Source organism: Numenius arquata, unplaced genomic scaffold (assembly GCF_964106895.1).
Source record: "Numenius arquata unplaced genomic scaffold, bNumArq3.hap1.1 HAP1_SCAFFOLD_1384, whole genome shotgun sequence".
In the NCBI taxonomy this organism is placed as follows: Eukaryota; Metazoa; Chordata; class Aves; order Charadriiformes; family Scolopacidae; genus Numenius; species Numenius arquata.
In genome coordinates, this window is record NW_027414204.1 from 1 (window position 1) to 20,856 (window position 20,856).

At 66.4% G+C, this 20,856-nt stretch overlaps 2 protein-coding genes across 2 annotated transcripts; both read left to right on the forward strand.

Annotated features, from left to right (window-relative positions):
* Positions 1-3,218: 3,218 nt before the first annotated feature.
* On the forward strand, positions 3,219-9,344 carry LOC141477850 (G-patch domain and KOW motifs-containing protein-like). The gene is given in 11 exon segments (XM_074167036.1): positions 3,219-3,418; positions 3,839-3,929; positions 3,931-4,060; positions 4,754-4,854; positions 5,342-5,445; positions 6,485-6,521; positions 7,508-7,618; positions 8,792-8,861; positions 8,981-9,066; positions 9,206-9,262; positions 9,264-9,344. Coding segments are annotated over 11 exon segments (1,068 nt in total).
* A 1,111-nt stretch (positions 9,345-10,455) lies between these two features.
* On the forward strand, positions 10,456-17,706 carry WDR45 (WD repeat domain 45). The gene is given in 12 exon segments (XM_074167037.1): positions 10,456-10,504; positions 10,637-10,711; positions 11,872-11,976; positions 13,033-13,129; positions 13,241-13,335; positions 14,873-14,952; positions 16,098-16,306; positions 16,413-16,458; positions 16,460-16,515; positions 17,366-17,444; positions 17,446-17,509; positions 17,597-17,706. Coding segments are annotated over 12 exon segments (1,065 nt in total).
* Positions 17,707-20,856: the final 3,150 nt, after the last annotated feature.

The window sequence follows — 20,856 nt, forward strand, 5'->3', positions numbered from 1 at the left end:
GAGGGGTGACCCCAGTGTCTCCCAGTATACACCAGTACACACCAGTATACACCCAGTGACCCCAGGCCCCCTCCCAGTCTCCCCCCCCGCAGTGGTCCCAGTGCTCCCAGTCCCCCTCCCAGTGCTCCCAGTGCCCTCACAGTGCTCCCAGTTGCCCCCCCCAGTGCCCCCAGTCCCCCTCCCAGTGCCTTCCCAGTGCCCCCAGTCCCCCTCCCAGTGCTCCCAGTGCCTTCCCAGCGCTCCCAGTGCCCCCCCCCAAGTGCCCCCAGACCCCCATCAGTGCCCCCAGTGCCCTCCCACTGCCCTCCCAGTGCCCCTTCCAGTGCTCCCAGTCCCTCTCCCAGTGCTCCCACTGCTCCCCCAGTGCCCTCCCAGTGCTCCCAGTCCCTCTCCCAGTGCTCCCAGTGCTCCCCCAGTGCCCTCCCAGTGCTCCCAGTCCCTCTCCCAGTGCTCCCCCAGTGCCCTCCCAGTGCCCCCCAGTGCCCCCAGACCCCCATCTCTGCCCCCAGTGCCCTCCCAGTGCTCCCAGTGTCCCTCACCAGTAGGCAGAAGGTCGTAGGGTTCGGGGCCCACGAAGCTGGTGACGGCCACGGGCCCGGGGGGGGCTCCAGGGCCTGGGGGGGGGGGGGGGGAGGGGGCTGCACCAGTGCTCCCAGTACTCCCCCCAGTCCCTCCCAGTGCCCCCAATCCTCCTCCCAGTCCATCCCAGTCCATCCCAGTGCCCCCAATTCCCCTCCCAGTGCTCCCAGTCCCCCTCAGTTCCCCTCAATCCCCCCCCCCAGTCCCTCCCAGTGCCCCCAGTCTCCCTCCCAGTGCTCCCAATGCCCCTCCCAGGCAATCCCAGTCCCCCCCAGTGTCCCCAATTCCCCCTCCCAGTCCCTCCCAGTGCCCCCAGTCCCCTGCCCAGTCCCCCCCAGTTCCCCCAATCCCTCTCCCATTCCTTCCCAGTGCCTCCCAGTCTCTCCCAGTGCTTCCAATGCCCCTCCCAGTCAATCCCAGTCTCTCCCAGTCCCCCCAATCCCCCTCCCAGTCTCTCCCAGTTCCTCCCAATCCCCTTCCCAGCCAATCCCACTCTCTCACAGTCTTTCCCAGTGCACCCAACCCCCCTCCCAGTCTCTCCCAGTGCCTCCCAGTCCCTCCCAGTGCCCCAAATCTCCCTCCCAGTGCTCCCAATCCCCCTCCCAGTCCCTCCCAGTCTCTCCCAGTCCCTCCCAGTGCCCCAAATCTCCCTCCCAGTGCTCCCAATCCCCCTCCCAGTGCCCCCAGCCCCCCTCCCAGTCCCTCCCAGTCCCCCCCAGTGCCCCCAATCCCCCTCCCAGTCCCTCCCAGTCCAGCACCCACCCAGGCTCCGCAGCAGCAGGAGCAGGTCCCCGTCGCGCCGCCGGCTCTGGGGGGGTCCCCGTCCCCCCCCCACCCCGGGATCCCCCCACCTCCTCCCTCCCCCCCCCAACTCGGGGGGGCTGGCAGCAGGGGAGGGGGGCGGGGGGGGGCGGTTGTAGCGCAGGACACAGGCCCCCCCCACGACCACCACCACGCTCACTGGGGGGGGGGACACACGCACACACACAAGGGGGGGGGACACCCCCATTTTAGGGGGGACACACCCCCATTTTAGTGCGGGGGGGGCACCCGCCTCATGGCTTCCCCCCCCCTCCCACAGATGATGGACCCTCCCAAAGGAGATGGGGACCTCCCCCCCGAAAAAATGGGGACCCCCCCCCCGGACCCCCCCCCCGGGAAGATAATGGACACCCCCCCCCGAAAGTGATGGACCCCCCCAAGAAGATGGGGACTCCCCCTGAGAAAATGAGGAACCCCCAAAAGATGGGGACCCCCCCAAAGGTGATGGACCCCCCCAAGGAGGTGGGGACTCCCCCTGAGAAAATGAGGAACCCCCAAAAGATGGGGACCCCCCCGAAGGTGATGGACCCCCCCAAGGAGGTGGGGACCCCCCCTCAAAAATGGGGACCCCCCCAAGAAGATGGGGACCCCCCCAAAGGTGATGGGAACCCCCCCCAAAAAATGGGGACCCCCCAAAAGGTGATGGAACCCCCCCGAAGGTGATGGACCCCCCCAAGAAGATGGGGACCCCCCCAAAGGTGATGGGAACCCCCCCCGAGAAAATGGGGACCCCCCCAAAAGGTGATGGACCCCCCCCCAAGGAGGTGGGGACCCCCCCAAAAAAAATGGGGACCCCCCCAAGGAGGTGGGGACCCCCCCCCCGAAGGTAATGGACCCCCCCAGGATATTGGGGACACCCCCCCCCCCACTCACCGCTGGGGCCCGGGGGTGACTCTGGGGGGGGCATCGAGGGGTGGCCCCCCCCCCAGGGATGCGGGGGGGCTACGCCTGGCGGGAGCAGGGGGTCACCAATGCTCCCAGTATCCTCCCAGTGCTCCCAGTATCCCCCCCCAATCCCTCCCAGTGCCCCCAGTATCCCCCCAGTACCATCCTAGTGCTCCCAGTCTCCCCCCAAGTCCCTCCCAGTGCTCCCAGTATCCCCTCCAGTATTCCCAGTATCCCCCCCAGTGCCCCCAGTCTGCCCCCAAGTCCCTCCCAGTGCTCCCAGTATCCCCCCAGTGCTCCCAGTATCCCCCCCAGGGCTCCCAGTATCCCCCCATCACCCTCCCAGTGCCCCCAATATCCCCCCCAGTGCCCCCAGTCTCCCCCCAAGTCCCTCCCAGTGCTCCCAGTATCCCCCCAGTGTTCCCAGTATCCCCCCAGCTCCCCCAGTATCCCCCCAGTGCCCTCCCAGTGCTCCCAGTATCCCCCCAGTATCCCCTCCAGTACCCTCAGTGCCCTCCCAGTGCTCCCAGTATCCCCCCCAGTGCTCCCCCAGTGCTCCCAGTCTCTTCTCCCAGTCCCTCCCCAGCAACCCCCTCCCCATCCCCTTCCCAGTGCTCCCAGTATCCCCCCTCCCAGTGCTCCCAGTATCCCCCCTCCCTGCTCCCCACCCCGCCCCTCGGGTACCAGCCGCGGGGTCGCCACGGCAACGGGCGCGAGGCCGGCGGGCGCCAGGCGGGCGGCGGGCCGGGGGCTGACGGGCGGGCGCCTCCACCAATCAGCGGCGGAGGAGTGGAGGAAGGGGCGGGACGAGCGGCAGAGGGAGGGCGGAAGCGAGGCGCAAAGGCCGACGGGAGTTGTAGTCCGGAACGGGGGGAGAGAGAGAGAGGGCGGCTGACCCCGCCGCCATTTTCCCACAGTGCCCCGCGGCAAAGATGGCGGCGAGCAGCGGAGCCGAGGCCGGCAAGGCGGCGGCAACCGGGCCGCCGGGGCCGGTATCGTTTGGGTTCAGCCGGAAGGCGGAACGGCGGCGGGTGCTGGCGGCCGGGCCCTGCGCGGAGCCCGGCGTAGGGGGAGAAGGAAGCGGCGGCGACACGGATTTCCTCACGGCGGTGGAGGACCGGGAGCTGCTGAGGTGGGCGGGGGGGGGGGGGGGGGTCAGTGGCACTGCGCATGCGCGGGAGGGTGGTCGCAGACCCCGCCGTGCGCATGCGCGCGGGGTATGCCGGGAATGCCGCACATGCGCAGTGGCGGGTTTGGCGAGGGGGCGTGGCTAAAGAGGGGGCGTGGGTTGAGGCGGGTCTCTCCGTGCGGGGTTCGCTTTGGTGGGCGTGGCTTCGGGCCGAAATGGGGCGTGGTTTGAGGCGAGGGATTAATGAGATGCTGTTTGGGGGCGTGGTTTTTGGAGGGGGGCGTGGCTTGAGGCCTGCTCGGGGGGCGTGGCTTGAGACAGGTGTATAAATGGTGTTATTTTTAAGGGAGCGTGGCTTTGTATCTTTGTGGGCGTGGCCTGGCTGAATGAAGGCGTGGTTAACCTTCTGGCCCCGCCTCCCAGCGTCCGCCCGGCCCCGCCCCCTCCGAAGGAGCTGATCATCCCCCTCATCCCCTCCCACCGCTGGAGGAACCCCGAGCCCCCCCCCGCCCCGGGGGGAGCCAGGCCACGCCCCCTCCCCAAGCCCCGCCCCCGACGCTGACCACGCCCCCAGCCCGGACTCCGCCCCCTCCGGGGACCCCCCCATGTCCGTGGAGGCCCAGGCGGTGCAGGAGCTGATACAGGGTGAGTGATGGGGACTGGGAGGGACTGGGGAGAACTGGGGGGGACCCAGGAGTCCGGGGGACTGGGGGGAACTGGGAGGAACTGGGGAGGGGACCCAGGAATCCCGGGGGGGGACCCAGAAGTTCAGGGAGACCCCAATATCCCACTCTAGGGGGAAGCTGGTAGCAGTATGGGGGGGTAAGGGGAACTGGGGGGCACTGGGAGGGACTGGGAGGGGATCAAGGCGTCTGGGGAGAGCCGTGAGACCCCAATATCCCACTGTAGGGGGATGCTGGTACCAGTATGGGGGGGGGAAGGGGGACTGGGGGGGACCTAGGAGTCTGGGGGACTGGGGGGAACTGGGAGGAACTGGGAGGAACTGGGGAGGGGACCCAGGAATCCTGGGGAGGGGGACCCAGGACTTCGGGGATACCCAGCTGTAGGGGGATGCTGGTACCAGTATGGGGATATAAGGGGAACTGGGAGGAATTGGGAGGGACTGGGGGGGACCCAGGAGTCCGGGGGACTGGGAGGAACTGGGAGGAACTGGGGAGGGGACCCAGGAATCCTGGGGAGGGGGACCCAGGAGTTCGGGGAGACCCCAATACCCCACTGTAGGGGGAAGCTGGTACCAGTATGGGGGGGGAAAGGGGAACTGGGAGGAACTGGGAGGAACTGGGGAGAAGACCCAGCCCCTCCTCCTTATCCCCCCAGAGGCGCGGCAGAGCCAGGAGCAGGGAGAGGGCCCCCCCGGCCCCCCCATTTCCATCCCCCTCCAACTGGGGGACAGAGACGATGCCCCACGGCCCCAACCGGTAAGTGACCCCGACCCCCCCGGGACCCCCAAGTCCCCCCCCCAGCCCCATAACTGCCCCCTAAGTGCCCCCCCCACTCATTCCCCCCCCTCTGTGACCCTCTAGGGCCCCTTTAGTGCCCCCCCCAGCCCCATAACTCTTCCTTCACCCCCCCAGGCTCCCCTAAGTGCCCCCTTACCCCCTTAATTTCCCCTTAAGGGCCTCCCCCAGCCCCATAACTCTCCCCTAAGTGCCCCCCCCAGCCCCATAACTGCCCCCTAAGTGCCCCCCTACTCCCTCCCCCCCCCTCTGTGCCCCCCCCATGGCCCCTTTAGTGCCCCCCCCAGCCCCATAACTCTTCCTTCACCCCCCCAGGCCCCCCTAAGTGCCCCCTTACCCCCTTAATTTCACCCTAAGGACCTCCCCCAGCCCCATAACTCCCCATAAGCACCCCCCCCCGGCCTCATAACTGCCCCCTAAGTGCCCCCCCCTCCATGTTCCCCCCCAGGGTCCCCAGGACTACGAGGCGGTGCCGGTGGAAGCCTTCGGGCTGGCCATGCTGCGGGGGATGGGCTGGAGCCAGGGGGAGGGCATCGGCCGCACCTTCAAACGGTGAGGGGGGGCCCCCCAAAATCCGGAGGGGGTGTGGGGTGTCCAGGTACCCCTCAATGAGGCTGGGGGGGGGGGGGGCTTTGGGTGGGTTGAGATGGGAGTTATGGGGCTGGAAGGGCACTTGGAGGGGTCCTAGAGGGGTTGAGGGGGAAGTTATGGGGCTGGGGGGGGCACTTGGGGGGGAGTTATGGGGCTGGGAGGGATTCTGAGGGGGAGCTATGGGGCTGGGGGGGGGCGCTGAGGGGGAACTATGGGGCTGGGGGGGCAATTGGGGGGTCCTGGGGGGGTTGAGGGGGGAGTTACGGGATTGGGGGGGGCACTTGGAAGGGTTGAGGGGGGAGTTATGGGGCTGGGGGTGGGTGCTGAGGGGGAGCTATGGGGCTGGGGGGGCACTTGGGGGGTCCTGGGGGGGTTGAGGGGGGAGTTATGGGGCTGGGGGGGCACTTGGGGGGGGTCCTAGGGGGGTTGAGGGGGTTGAGGGGGGAGTTATGGGGCTGGGGGGGCACTTGGGGGGCAGTTATGGGGCTGGGGGGGCACTTGGGGGGGGGTCCTAGGGGGGTTGAGGGGGGAGTTATGGGGTTGGGGGGGCACTTGGGGGACACTTATGGGGCTGGGGGGAGCACTTGTGGGTCCGGGGGGGGGGTCCCTCACCCCTTTGCCCCCCCCCCCCCCCAGGGTGGTGGCCCCCCCTGGAGCACCGTTCTGCGCCCCCGGGGGCTGGGCCTGGGGGCTTCCCCTCCTCCCCCCACCCCCCCCCGCCCCTCCCCCCCCCTAATTCGGGGGACCCCCCCCCGTGGTGGGGGAGGGGCAACCCCCCCCCTCCCCCGATCTTTTAGCTGGGGGGGGGCCCACGTTAAAAGTGGGGGGCACCGTCCTCATCACAGCCGGCCCCCACCGTGACATGTGCGGCAAGGTGAGCCCTCCACCCCCCCATTCCAGTATATCCCAGTATAACCCAGTAAGGGGGGGGAGGGAGGGATGGGGGAGGGGTCGTGTCTTAACCCCCCCCATTTTTGTGACCCCCCCCCACACCCCCCAGATTGAGGGGGCTGGACCCCGAAACTGCCCGGGCCGTGGTGAGGCTGGAACTGGGGGGGCAAGCGGTGACCATCAGCCAGTACAGCCTGAGACCGGCCCCCCCACCCGGTGAGTCTCCCAGTAACTCCCAGTAACCACCAGTAACCACCAGTTATCTCCCCCAGTAGCCCCCCAGGGCCTCCCAGTAGCTCCCCAGGGCCTCCCAGTGCCTCCCAGTACACCCCAGTGCCCCCCAGTAACCCTCCAGTTCCCCCCAGTAACCCTCCAGTGCCTCCCAGTACCCCCCAGTAACCCTCCAGTACATCCCAGTGCCCCCTGGTAACCCCCAAGTGCCTCCCAGTACACCCCAGTGCCCCCCAGTAACCCCCCAGTTCCCCCCAGTAACCCTCCAGTGCCTCCCAGTACCCCCCAGGAACCCCCCAGTGCCTCCCAGTACATCCCAGTGCCCCCTGGTAACCCCCTAGTGCCTCCCAGTACAGCCCAGTGTCTCCCAGTAACCCCCCCCCAACCCCTCCTCCTCCCTTTCCCCGCCCCCCCCGAGCATCCCAGTTCCTCCCAGTACTTCCCAGTTCCCCCCAGTAACCCCCCAAAACCCCTCCCCCTTGCCCGCCCCCCCACACCACCACCGTCGATCATCCCAGTTCCTCCCAGTACATCCCAGTTTTCCCCCCCCCCACCCCAGGCAAACCAGGCGGGCCCCCCCCGGGGAAGGGGGGGGAGGAGGGGACGGACCCCCCCCCAGCGGGGGGGGGGGCAAGAGGAAACCCCCCCCCCGACACGGAGAGGTGAGAGTTGGGGGGGTCCCTATAGGGCCAGGGGGGGAGGGGGGAGCCCTATAGATCTCGGGGGGGGGGGGGAGGGGCAGGACCCCTATAGGGCGGGGGGGGGGGGTACGGATCCCTATAGGGCTCTGGAGAGAGGGGGGTTATGAGCCCTATGGGGCTGAGGGGTGGGGTGGGAGCCCTATATATTTTGGGGGTCTGTCCCCTATGATGTGGGTCCTGCCCCACAACCCCCGCTATAGGGCAGCGAAGGAGCCCCGGGGGGCGCCCCCCCCCCGCACTGGCTACGCCGGGACCTGAGGGTTCGCTGCGTGGCCCGGGACTTCCGCGCCGGTCGCTACTACAACTGCAAGGTGAGCCTATGGGGCTGCCCCATAGCGACCCACACATCCGTGGGGCACCCTATAGCACACACACACACACACACACCCCCCCCGGGGCACCCCAGAACACCCCCAGGTCCATGGGGCACCCTATAGCCCCCCCATGGGGCACTCTATAGAGCACCTTGGTTTGGTGGGGTACCCTGTAGTCCTATTCTGCTCCGTGGGGCTGCCCTATAGCGACCCACACATCTGTGGGGCACCCTATAGCATCCCCCCCGGGAACCCCCAGAGCATCCCTGGATCCATAGGGTGCCCTATAGGCCCCTCGGGGTGCCCCATAACCAGCCCCACATCCACCTGGACACCCTGTGGGGCTGGGTTGGGGGTCTATGGGGCAGGGTGAGTGGGCGCTCTGCCCCATAGTGGGGTCCCAGCCCCCCCATAGCCAGTCCCAGGTGCCCCATAGGGGGGGTCTCAGTGCCCCATAACCAGCCCCACATCTGCCTGGATACCCCATGGGGCAGGGTGGGGGGGTCCCTCTGCCCCGTAGCGGGGTCTCAGTGCCCCATAACCGGTCCCAGGTGCCCCACGGGGGGGGTCTCAGTGCCCCATAACCAGCCCCCACATCTGCCTGGACACCCCATGGGGCAGGGGTGGGTGGGTCCGGGTGGGCCCTCTGCCCCGTAGCGGGGTCCCAGTGCCCCATAACCAGCCCCCACATCCGCCTGGATACCCCATGGGGCAGGGTGGGGGGGTTTCTGTGCCCCATAGCAGGGTCCCAGTCCCCCCGTAACCAGTCCCAGGTGCCCCACGGGGGGGTCTCAGTGCCCCATAACCAGCCCCACATCCACCTGGACGCCCCATGGGGGCAGGGTGGGGGGGTCCCTCTGCCCTGTAGCGGGGTCCCAGTGCCCCATAACCGGTCCCACAGCCCCCTGGACACCCCATGGGGTGGGGGTGGGTGGACCCTCTGCCCCATAGCAGGGTCCCAGCGCCCCCATAACCGGTCCCAGATGCCCTATGGGGGGGCATCCTACACCCCATAACCAGCCTCTCGACACCCCACGGGGCAGGCTGTGGGGTGTCTTTGGGGTAGGGGTTGGGGGGGGGGGGGGGGGGGTGTCCCTCTGCCCCACGGCAGGGTTCTTCTGCCCCATAAGTGTGTGTCCTCCCCCCCCCACACCTCGTTGCCCCCTCCAGCTGGTGGTGGAGGATCTGCTCTCCCCGGACACCTGCGTTTGCCGGACGGACGAGGGGCAACTGGTGGAGGGTGAGTGGGGGGGGGGGGGGGGGGGGGGGGGGCAAATTAAGGGAGAGGGGGGGGGGGGCGTGGGGGGGAGGGGAACCCCTTTCCTTTTAATCCCCCGTGTCCCCCCCCCCCTCCCCCAGGTTTGAAGGAAGCCATGTTGGAAACCGTCATCCCCCGGGGGGACGCCGACCGCGTCATGGTGGTGCTGGGCCCACACGCCGGGAAGGTGAGTGACAACCCCCCCCCTCCGTCATGGCCGCCGGGGGGGTGGGGTGGGGGTGTTGGGGTGGGGTGGTGTCGTTGCTTGGAGACACCCCTCCCCCCCAAATAACTTATTTCCCCCCCCCTCCTCCCCCCAATAAAAGGTGGGGCGGATCCTGGAGCGAGAGCCGGGGCGCAGCCGGGCGCTGGTGCAGCTGGAGAGGGACGACGGGGGCCGGGCGGGTGCTGGAGCTGGACTACGACGCCGTCTGCCATTACCTGGGGGGGGACGAGGACGATTGAGACACACACACACCCCCCCCCCAACTTCACCCCTCCCCGAAAACCCCCACCGAAGTCGACTGCCAGGTTCCAAGATGGCGGCCAGAAAGCCTTCACCAGGTTCCAAGATGGCCGCCTGCCAGGTTCCAACATGGCCGCCCCAGGTTCCAAGATGGCCGCCAAGAAAGCCTTCACCACACCAGGTTCCAAGATGGCTGCCGGCCAGGTTCCAAGATGGCGGCCAGAAAGCCTTCACCAGGTTCCAAGATGGCCGCCGGCCAGGTTCCAAGATGGCCGCCAGAAAGCCTTCACCAGGTTCCAAGATGGCCGCCTGCCAGGTTCCAAGATGGCCGCCGGAAAGCCTTCACCAGGTTCCAAGATGGCCGCCTGCCAGGTTCCAAGATGGCCGCCGGAAAAAGGCTTCGCCAGGCTCCAAGATGGCCGCCTGCCAGGTTCCAACATGGCGGCGGCGGCCTCGGGGGGGAGGGGTAGGGGAATAAATGTTGCCCCAATGACCTCCCGCCTGCCCTCGTTGACCCTCAGGGGGCAAAGGTCACCCTGCTTTTGGGGGGGGGGGACACACACCACCCCCCCCAAATGAAGCCACCCAGCTGCCAGTTTCAAGCATGGCCGCCTCTTTGCCAGCTTCCAAGATGGCGGATGGGGGGGGGGGGTGCGGGTGTGCTGGGTTGCCCTTTCCTAAGATGGCGCCGTTGCTAGGCAACCCCGTTCTACCCCCTGCCCTTCCCCAAGATGGCGCCGTTGCTAGGCAACTCCTTCCCGCCCCCCCCTTGCCCTCTCCCAAGATGGCGCCTTGCTCGCTTCCAAGATGGCGCCGTCGCCGAGCGACGGCCGCCGGCTTCCCGCCGTCGCCCTCCGAGGCGTTTGATTGGCTGGGCGCGCTTCACGTGACCGGAAGTCCGCTCTAGCCGCCCTCTCCTGAGGAGACTCGATGGTTTAGCGTCCAGCGGTGTTTACCGCCGGTACCGGGTCGGTGCTGGGGGGGACCCGGGGGGGGTTCAGACGGCACCGGAGGGATTTTGGGGGGCTCAGGGGGGGGTTTAGGGGAGTGAGGGGACCCCCACTTTAACCCCCCAGCACCTCCGTTACCTCCCTCCGCCCCCCCCCCACCATGGCGCAGGGCCGGGGGGTGAACAGCGTCCGCTTCAACCAGGACCAGAGTGAGTGGGGGGAACCCCCCAAAAACACCTCAAAAACACCCCAAAAATCAACCCTTCCCCCCCCTACCCCCCCCCCTCCTCGCTGTCTAGTAGCACACATCACCCCCCCCCCCCCCCCCCCATTGTTTTTAGGCTGTTTTTGCGTGGCGATGGATTCCGGGGTGCGGATCTTCAACGTGGAACCCCTGATGGAGAAGGGGCATTTGGGTGAGGGAAGTTGGGGGGGGGGGGGGGGGGGGGTAGGGGTCATTTACCCCCCTACACCCCCCCCGTTTCCCGGCATCTGGAGGGGGGTGTCTGGGCATGGGCGAGGGGCTGGGGGGGTATTTTGGGGTCACCCCCGGCCTGGGGGGGGCCTCCCTAGGCCTAAAGAATGGGTTTGGGGGGGACTAAGGGGAATTTTGGGGTCCCCCCGGCCTGGGAGGGGGGCTGGGGGGGGGTCCCTAGGCCTAAAGACTGGGTTTTGGGGGGGCCTAAGGGGAATTTTGGGCCCCCCCCCCGTCTGGGAGGGGGGCTGGGGGGGTCCCCAAGTCTAAAGAAGGGATTTTGGGGGGCCTAAGGGGAATTTTGGGGTCCCCCCGGCCTGGGAGGGGGGCTGGGGGGTCCCCAAGTCTAAAGACTGGGTTTTGGGGGGGGCCTAAGGGGAATTTTGGGGTCCCCCCAGTCTGGGAGGGGGGCTGGGGGGGGGCAAGTCTAAAGGAGGGATTTGGGGGGGGCTTTTGGGGGTCTAAGAGGAATTTTGGGGTCCCCCCCTCCTTGGGAGGGGGCTCTGTGGCGGCCATTTTGTGGGTTCCCTTTGAGGGGGGATGGTTTGGGGGGGCTGGGGGGTATTTTTGGGGGGGGGGGTGTGTGTCTCTAGACCTGGGGGGTGACAACATTTACGGGGGGGGGGTCCCCCCAACCCAATGAGGGGGTTTTGGGGTGCTGGGGGGGGTGTCATTTTGGGGTCTCCCCAACCTGGGGGAGGAGGGGACTCTGTGGCGGCCATTTTGTGGGTCCCCTTTACCCGGGTTGGGGGGGGCGGTTTTTGGGGGGGGGGGTATTTTGGGGAGTCCCTAGACCTGAGGTGGAGGGGCAGGGGGCACTTACAGGAGGGGTTCCCCCAACCCATTGAGGGATTTTGGGGGGGGGAGGTGTCATTTTGGGGTGTCCCCCCCCCCAACCCGGGGATGGGGGGGTCTCTCCGGCGGCCATTTTGTCCCTTCCCTGTGCATGAAGCCAAGGGGGGGGGGGGGGGGGGCAGGTTTAGGGCCCCCCCAAACCCCCCTCAATTCCCCTCCACGGGTCCGGGTGCTCTCTAAAACATTGCGGGGGGGGGGGTTCCCTAAAATTGTGGGGGGGGGGGGGGGCCCTTTTTTTTATTCTAGATGCTGAACAAGTGGGGAGCGTGGGGCTGGTGGAGATGCTGAACCGCTCCAACCTGCTGGCCATCGTCGGGGGGGGCACCCACCCCAAATTCCCCGAGAGTTCAGGTACGACCCCCCCCCCAAAAAAACCCTTTGGGGATCCCTCCCCCCTCCGCTTTGGGACCCTAAAATATTGCCTCCCCCAAAAAAACCCCCCCAAACCCCCCCAAAAAGGGACCTAGATTTTCTCCCCCCCCCCCCCCAAAAATGAACCCCAGGAATCGGGACCCCCCCAACCCCCCCCCCCCCCCAAAAAGGGACCCAGGAATTGGGGACCCCCCCCAATCGGGCCCCAGATTTGTGTCCCTCCCCCCCCCAAAAAGGGACCCAGGGGTTTAGGACCCCCCCAAAAAGGGACCCCAGGAATCGGGGACCCCCCCCAAAAGGGACTCAAATGTCTGGGACCCCCCCAAAAAGGGGACCCAGGGGTTTAGGACCCCCCCCAAAAAGGGACACCAGAAATCGGGACCCCCCCCAAACCCCCCCCCAATTGGGCCCCAGATTTGTGTCCCCCCCCCCAAAAGGGACCCAGGGGTTTAGGACACCCCCAAAAAGGGACCCCAGAAATCGGGACCCCCCCAAACCCCCCCCAGTCGGCCCCCAGATTTGTGTGTCCCCCCCCAAACCCCCCCCAAAAGGGACCCAGGGGTTTAGGACCCCCCCAAAAAGGGACCCCAGGAATCGGGGACCCCCCCCAAAAGGGGCTCAAATTTCTGGGACCCCCCCAAAAAGGGGACCCAGGGGTTTAGGACCCCCCCAAAAAGGGACACCAGAAATCGGGACCCCCCCAAAACCCCCCCCCAATTGGGCCCCAGATTTGTGTCCCCCCCCCCCCAAAAGGGACCCAGGGGTTTTAGGACACCCCCAAAAAGGGACCCCAGAAATCGGGACCCCCCCAAAAACCCCCCCCCAGTCGGCCCCCAGATTTGTGTGTCCCCCCCCAAACCCCCCCAAAAGGGACCCAGGGGTTTAGGACCCCCCCAAAAAGGGACCCCAGGAATCAGGGACCCCCCCCCAAAAGGGACCCACATTTCTGGGACCCCCCCCAAAAAAGGGGACCCAGGGGTTTAGGACACCCACCCCCCCCCCCAAAAACGGACCCCCCCCCCCCATTTTTCCCAGTGCTGATCTGGGACGACGCCCGGGAAGGAAAGGACAAACTGGTGCTGGAGTTCGCCTTCCCCAAGCCCGTCCTGGCCGTCCGCATGCGCCACGATAAGTGAGCCAAAATCCTTCCGATTCACCCCAAAACCAGCTCTTTTTTTTTTTTTGGGGGGGGGGACGACACCCCAAAATCTGCTCGTTTCTCTTCTCCCCCCCCCCCCTCCAGGTTGGTGGTGGTGCTGCAGAGCCGTCTCTACGTCTTCTCCTTCCCCCACCGTCCCGCCAAGCTCTTCGAGTTCGACACCCGCGACAACCCCAAAGGTAGAAAGGGGGGGGGACGGGACACCCCTAAAATATGGGGGGGGCACCCTAAAATTCGAGGGGGGGCACCCCAAAAGTCGGGGGGGACCCCGAAGTTTGCCCCCCCCCCCCCAAAGTAGGTTGACTTGGATCCTTCAGATCTCCCAGCCACCGGGGGGGGGGGGGGTTGGGGGGGTTCCAGGGGTTTGGGGGGGGTCCCCAAAGGTGGGGGGGCACCCCAAAAGTCGGGGGGGGGCACCCTAAAAGTCGGGGGGGGGACCCCGAATTTCGGCCCCCCCCCCAGAGTAGGTTGACTTGGATCCCTCAACCCCCCCCCCCAGCCACCAGGGGGCAGCCTTTAAGGGAGGGGGGGGGGGTTTGGGGGGGTTCCAGGAGTTTGGGGGGGTCCCCAAAGGTGGGGGGGCACCCTAAAATTCGAGGGGGGGCACCCCAAAAGTCAGGGGGGGACCCCGAAGTTCCCCCCCCCCCCCCCAAAGTAGGTTGACTTGGCTCCCTCAGACCTCCCAGCCACCAGGGGGGGGTTTGGGGGGGTTCCAGGGGTTTGGGGGGGGTCCCCAAAGGTGGGGGGGCACCCTAAAATTCGAGGGGGGGCACCCCAAAAGTCGGGGGGGACACCCCGAATTTCAGCCCCCCCCCCCCCCCAGAGTAGGTTGACTTGCCTCCCTCAACCCCCCCCCCCCAGCCACCAGGGGGCAGCCTTTAAGGGAGGGGGGGGTTTTGGGGGGGTTCCAGGAGTTTGGGGGGGGTCCCCAAAGGTGGGGGGGGCACCCTAAAATTCGAGGGGGGGCACCCCAAAAGTCGGGGGGGGACCCCGAATTTCAGCCCCCCCCCCCAAAGTAGGTTGACTTGGATCCCACAGATCTCCCAGCCACCGGGGGGGGGGTTTGGGGGGGTTCCAGGGGTTTGGGGGGGTCCCCAAAGGTGGGGGGGCACCCTAAAATTCGAGGGGGGGCACCCCAAAAGTCGGGGGGGGACCCGGAAGTTTGCCCCCCCCCCCCAAAGTAGGTTGACTTGGATCCCACAGACCTCCCGGCCACCGGGGGGGGGGGTTTGGGGGGGTTCCAGGGGTTTGGGGGGGTTTCCAAAGGTGGGGGGGCACCCTAAAATTCGAGGGGGGGCACCCCAAAAGTCGGGGGGGGGGACCCAGAAGTTCGGGGGCCCCCCCCCGCAGAGTAGGTTGACTTGGATCCCTCAACCCCCCCCCCAGCCACCAGGGGGCAGCCTTTAAGGGAGGGGGGGCTTAGGGGGGGTTCCAGGGGTTTGGGGGGGTTTCCAAAGGTGGGGGGGCACCCTAAAATTCGAGGGGGGGCACCCCAAAAGTCGGGGGGGGGGACCCAGAAGTTCGGGGCCCCCCCCGCAGAGTAGGTTGACTTGGATCCCTCAAACCCCCCCCAGCCACCAGGGGGCAGCCTTTAAGGGAGGGGAGGGGGGTTTTGGGGGGTTCCAGAGGTTTGGGGGGGGTCCCCAAAAGTCCGGGGGGACCCCAAAGATTTGGGGGGGCCCCCCCCTGAGGTCACTGTGACCCCCCCCCCCCCAGGGATCTGCGAGCTCTGCCCCAGTTTGGAGAAAGCGCTGCTGGTTTTCCCCGGGCACAAGTGCGGGAGCCTCCAGCTGGTGGTGAGGAACTGGGGGGATACTGGGAGGGACTGGGAGGGACTGGGGGATACTGGGGGGGGGGGGGGTCCTCACTCCCTGTGCCCCCCCCCCAACTCCAGGAACTGGGGGGCAACTGGGATTGATGAGGAGGTGGAATGGAAGGATGTAGAGAACAGAGAGAGGTACTGGGTGGGATGTAGGTGTATGGGGGGATACTGGGAGGGACTGGGAGGAACTGGGAGGGACTGGGGGGGGGTCCTCACTCCCTGTCCCCCCCCCCAGGATCTGGGGGGAACTGGGGGGAACTGGGAGCAATGGGGGGGGTGGTATTTGGGGTGGATGTAGGTGTGTGGGGTAGGAATGGAAGGGGATTTTGGGATACTGGGGGGTGCTGGGGATACTGGGAGGAACTGGGGGATACTGGGGGTGGGGGATCCTCACTCCCTGTGCCCCCCCCCCCCCCCTCCAGGATCTGGGGGGAACTGGGAGTGACGGGGGGAGCACTGGAAGGTCGATACCAGGGGGGATGTAGTTGTGTGGAGGGGGGTGTGGGTATACTGGGGGGCACTGGGGGATACTGGGCAGTACTGGGGGATACTGGGGCGGTACTGGGGGATACTGGGGGGGGGGGGGGTCCTCACTCCCTGTGCCCCCCCCTTCGGGACTGGGGGGGGCCACTGGAGGGATGTGGAAGCCACAGGGAGGTATTGGGGGGGTTGTAGGTTTATGGGTGATACTGGAGGGGGGTGGGGGGGCACTGGGGGATACTGGGAGGTACTGGGGGATACTGGGGGGGTCCTCACTCCCTGTGCCCCCCCCTTCGGGACTGGGGGGGGGCACTGGAGAGATGTGGAAGCCACAGGGAGGTATTGGGGGGGGTTGTAGGTTTATGGGTAATACCGGAGGAGGGTGAGGGGATACTGGGGGGGTACTGGGGGGTACTGGGAGGTACTGGGGGATACTGGGGGGGTCCTCACTCCTTGTGCCCCCCCCTTCGGGACTGGGGGGGGGCACTGGAGGGATGTGGAAGCCACAGGGAGGTATTGGGGGGGGTTGTAGGTTTATGAGTGATACCGGAGGGGGGGGTGAGAGGATACTGGGGGGGTACTGGGGGATACTGGGGCATACTGGGGGGGGTCCTAACCCCTTTGTGTCCCCCCCCCCAGGACCTGGGCAGCGCCAAACCGGGGACGTCCTCGGCTCCGGTGACCATTAACGCCCACCAGAGCGAAGTGGGGTGCGTTGCCCTCAGCCCCCCCGGGACCCTGGTGGCCTCGGCCTCCAGACGGGGGACCCTAATCCGCCTCTTCTGCACCCAAAACCGAGCCCGCCTGCTGGAGCTCCGCCGCGGCACCGACCCCGCCACCCTTTACTGGTAAAACTGGGACAACTGGGAGACACACCCCCCCCCCCTCTTTTCTCCCAAAGCGCCCCCCCCTTTTTTTTTTTAAATGGTGGTTTTTTTTTTGGGGTCCCCCCAGTTTAGCGTTTAGCCCCGATTCGGCTTTTCTCTGCGCCACCAGCGACAAAGGGGACCGGCCACGTCTTCGCCCTGAGGGACACCAGGCTCAACCGGCGCTCGGCGTGAGTCGGGGGGGGACCCAAAAATCCGGGGGGGGTCGTCCCCCAAAATCCGGGGGGGTCCCCCAAAATCGAAGGGGGGGGGGGTCCAAAACGTACAGGCCAAAACGATGGGGTTCGAGGGGTGGAGAGAGCCCAGAAATGGAAGGGTTTGGGGGTAAAAGAGAGTCTAAAAGTGGGATGGGGGGGTTGGAGGGAGTCGGGGGGGACCCCAAAAATCCGGGGGGGTCCCCCAAAATCCAGGGGGGGTCCCCCAAAATCGAGGGGAGGGTCCCCAAAAGGGGGTACAGGCCGAAATGAGGGGGCTCGAGGGGTGGAGGGAGCCCAGAAATGGAAGGGTTTGGGGGTAAAAGAGAGTCTAAAAGTGAGATGAGGGGGTTGGGGGGGTCCCCGAAATAAAGAGGGGGGTCCCTCAAAATCCGGGGGGGGGTCCCCCAAAATTGTGGGTGGGGGGGGGTCTCCAAAAGAGGGTACAGGCCAAAATGGGGGGAGCTCAAGGGGTGGATGGAGACCAAAAATGGAGGAGTTTTGGGGGTAAAAGAGAGTCTAAAAGTGGGATGGGGGGTTGGGGGGGGGGATCCCCGAAATAAAGGTGGGGGGGGACACCCCAAAAATGAGAGGGGGGGCATAAAATGGGGGGGGGGGGGGGGGAACATACACAAAAAGGGTGAGGAAAATCCCCCAAATCAAGGACTAAGCGGGGGGGGGGGGGACCCCCAAAACGCTGCTGTGTGCTACTCCCCCCATGATATGGGGGGCCCCCCCCCATATTTTAGGGTGCGGGGGGGTCCCCTAAACTACCCCAACCCCCCCTTTTTTTTTTTTTTTTGTGCCCCCCCCCTTCCCCCCCAAGGTTGGCCCGTGTGGGGAAAGTGGGGCCGGTGCTGGGTCCCTACGTTGAGTCCCAGTGGTCCTTGGCCAGTTTCGCCGCCCCCCCCCGAAGCCCCCTCCCTCTGCGCCTTCGGCCGGGGGGGCCGCAGCCCCAGCTCCGTCATCGGTGAGTGCGTGACCCCCCTCCCCGCCCCCAAATTTTTAACCCCCCCAAAAAAAAAACCCTACTAAAACCCCCCCCAAAAAAAAATAGCCGTTTGCGTCGACGGCTCCTTCCACAAATACGTCTTCAGCCCCGACGGCAACTGCAACCGCGAGGCCTTCGACGTCTTCCTCGATATCTGCGACGACGACGATTTTTGAGGACCCCCCCCGGGGCCCCCCCCAAATCATGGGGACCCCCCCCAACCCCCCCAGCCCCTCAAAAGCCCAAAGACCCCCCCAAATCTCAACCGTCGCCTTTATTTCGTCTCTCAAAGAGGTGGGGTAAAAGGGGGAGGAGGGGTAAAAGAAGGGGGGGGGGTTAAAAAGTGGGGTGTTCCCCCCCCCCCGGGGCCCCCCCCAAAAATCATAGGGATCCCCCCAAAAATCATGGGGACCCCCCAAACCCCCCCCAGCCCCTAAAAACCCCCCCAAATGTCAACCGTCGCCTTTATTTCGTCTCTTAAAGAGAAGAGTTAAAAAGGGGGGGGGGGGGGGTGTGTGTAAAAAGTGGGGTGTATCCCCCCAGGACCCCCCCCCCAAATCCCCAGGGACCCCCCCAAAAATCATAGGGACCCCCACCAAAATCCTGGGGACCCCCCCCAACCCCCCCCTTTCCCCCAAAGACCCCCCTCCTAAAAAAATCTCAACCATCGCCTTCAATTCGCATCTCGGGGGGTTACAAAGGGGTGGGTTTAAAAAGGGGGGGAGGGGGTGTAAAAAATGGGGTGGTTCCCCCCCCCCCCCGGGGCCCCCCCAAAATCATAGGACCCCCCCCCCCCCCCGAGCCCCCCCCCCCAGCCCCCCCAAAAAAAACCCCCAAAGACCCCCCAAATCTCAACCATCGCCTTTATTTCGTGTCTCGGGCGTTACAAAGAGGTGGATTAAAAAAAAAAAAGGGGGGGGTGTGTTAAAAAAATCGGGGTGTCCCCCCCCTCAGTGCTTCTCCCCCCCCCCCCCGAGTATATTTTTTTTGTTTTTGGGGGGGGGGGGGGGGTGCCCCCCCCCGTCCCCAAAAAAAAGGGTCCGGCCCAGCCTGGAGCCCCGGGTGGGGGGGTTTTGGGGGGGGGGTGCTGGTGGGTGTTTTTTTTTTGGGGGGGGGGAATTGTTGGCACGTGTGTAGCCCTTTAAGAGAGTGGGGGAGGGGTTGGTTTTTTTTTTTCCGGGGGGGGGCGGTGTCAGAAGGAGGGGGGGGTCGGTTCCGAACTTGAGGCGGTGGAGGAGGGTCTTGGCGGGAAGCAGGACCTGGGGGGGAGGGGGGCGGGGGGGGGGGGTGTGAGATGGGAGGGGGGGGACCCCCAACCCCCCCCCCCCCCCCCCAGGGAATAATGGTTCTCCCCAATGTGTGTCGTCGCCCCCCCCCCCCCCATTCCCCAATGGTTCCCCCCAGTGCCCCCCCCCCCCCCCTTTTTATAATGGTTCCCCCCAGTGCGCCCCCCCCCCCCTTTTTTATAAGGGTTCCCCCCGACCCCCCCCCACCCCCAAAATGTGTCGTTCCCCCCCCCCCATTTTGAGATGGTTCACCCCTTTCTCAACACACCCCCCCCCACACACAAGGCCCCCCCCCCACCTTAAGGAGCCCCCCCCCCCCAAAAGATACAACCCCCCCAAAAAGAGACCCCCCCCAAAAGAGACCACCCCCCTAAAAAGAGACCCCCCCAAAAGAGACCCCCCCAAAAAGAGACCCCCCCCAAAAAGAGACCCCCCTAAAAAGAGACCACCCCAAAAAGAGACCACCCCCCTAAAAAGAGACCCCCCCAAAAGAGACCCCCCAAAAGACCCCCCCCAAAAGAGACCCCCCTCCCCAAAAGAGACCACCCCCCTAAAAAGAGACCCCCCCAAAAAGAGACCCCCCAAAAGAGACCACCCCCCTAAAAAGAGACCCCCCCAAAAAGAGACCCCCCCAAAAAGAGACCACCCCCCAAGAGACCCCCCCAAAAAGAGACCCCCCCCAAAAGAGACCCCCCCCCAAAAAGAGACCCCCCCCAAAAAGAGACCCCCCTAAAAAGAGACCCCCCCAAAAGAGACCACCCCCCTAAAAAGAGACCCCCCCCCCAAAAGAGACCCCCCCCAAAAAGAGACCACCCCCCCAAAGAGACACCCCAACCCCCCCCCAAAAAGAGACACCCCCCCCCAAAAAAGAGACCCCCCCCAAAAAAAGGGACCCAATAACCCCCTCCCCCCCCACAAGTGTGTGTCTCTGGGGGCCCCCCCAAAAAACTCACGGGGTGATGGACGTAGGCCCCGCAGGGGTAGCACCAGGCGGAGAGGTCGCTGAGGCTGAGGGCCAGGGGTGTCCGGCGACCCCCCCGTGACGCAGCATGTGCCCCCCCGCGTAACGACCGCACAGCACCTTTTGGGGGGGGGGGGGGGGGGGAATGAGGTGTTGGGAGGGACTGGGAGGCACTGGAGAGGCACTGGGAGGGGCTGGGGGGAAGTGGGAGGGAATGGGGAGGGAACTGGGAGGGGCTTGGGGGGGCACTGGGAGGGGCTGGGGGCAACTGGGAGGCACTAGAGGGGCACTGGGAGGAACTGGGAGGCACTAGAGGGACACTGGGAGGAACTGGAGGCAACTGGGGGGCCACTGGGAGGGACTGGGAGGCACTAGAGGGGCACTGGGAGGAACTGGGAGGGGCTGGGGGGGCACTAGGAGGGACTGGGGAGGAGCTGGGAGGTGCTGGGGGGCAACTGGGAGGGACTGGGGGGGCACTGGGGAGGTGCTGGTGGGGGCAACTGGGAAGTACTGGGGGGGCACTGGGGACAACTGGGAGGGACTGGGAGGCACTAGAGGGCACTGGGAGGAACTGGGAGGCACTAGAGGGGCACTGGGAGGTGCTGGGGGGGCACTGGGGACAACTGGGAGGGACTGGGAGGCACTAGAGGGGCACTGGGGGGAGCACTGGAAGGGACTGGGAGGTGCTGGGGGGGCACTGGGAGGGACTGGGGGCAACTGGAAAGGACTGGGGAGGAACTGGGAGGCACTAGGGGGATACTGGTGGGCACTGGTGGATACTGGTGAGTCACTGACTCGTGTAGCAGCTGAGGCAGAGCCAGTTCTCCCGGCGGCCCCCGCAGGCCCCGCAGGCCCCGCCCCTTTCCAGGGCCCCCGCCCCTTTCCAGGGCCCCCCCGGGGGGGGGGGAGAGGCGCCACCGCCCCCAGGTGGGGACACTCCGGCAGCGGCGTCACGGCGAACAGCGCCCCCTGCCGGCGGGAGGGGGGGAGAGTGGGGGGAAGAGCCAACAGCGACCACCCCCCCAGCGGCGGGAGGGGGGGGGAACAGCCAACAGCGCCCCCCTGCGGGCGGTGGGAGG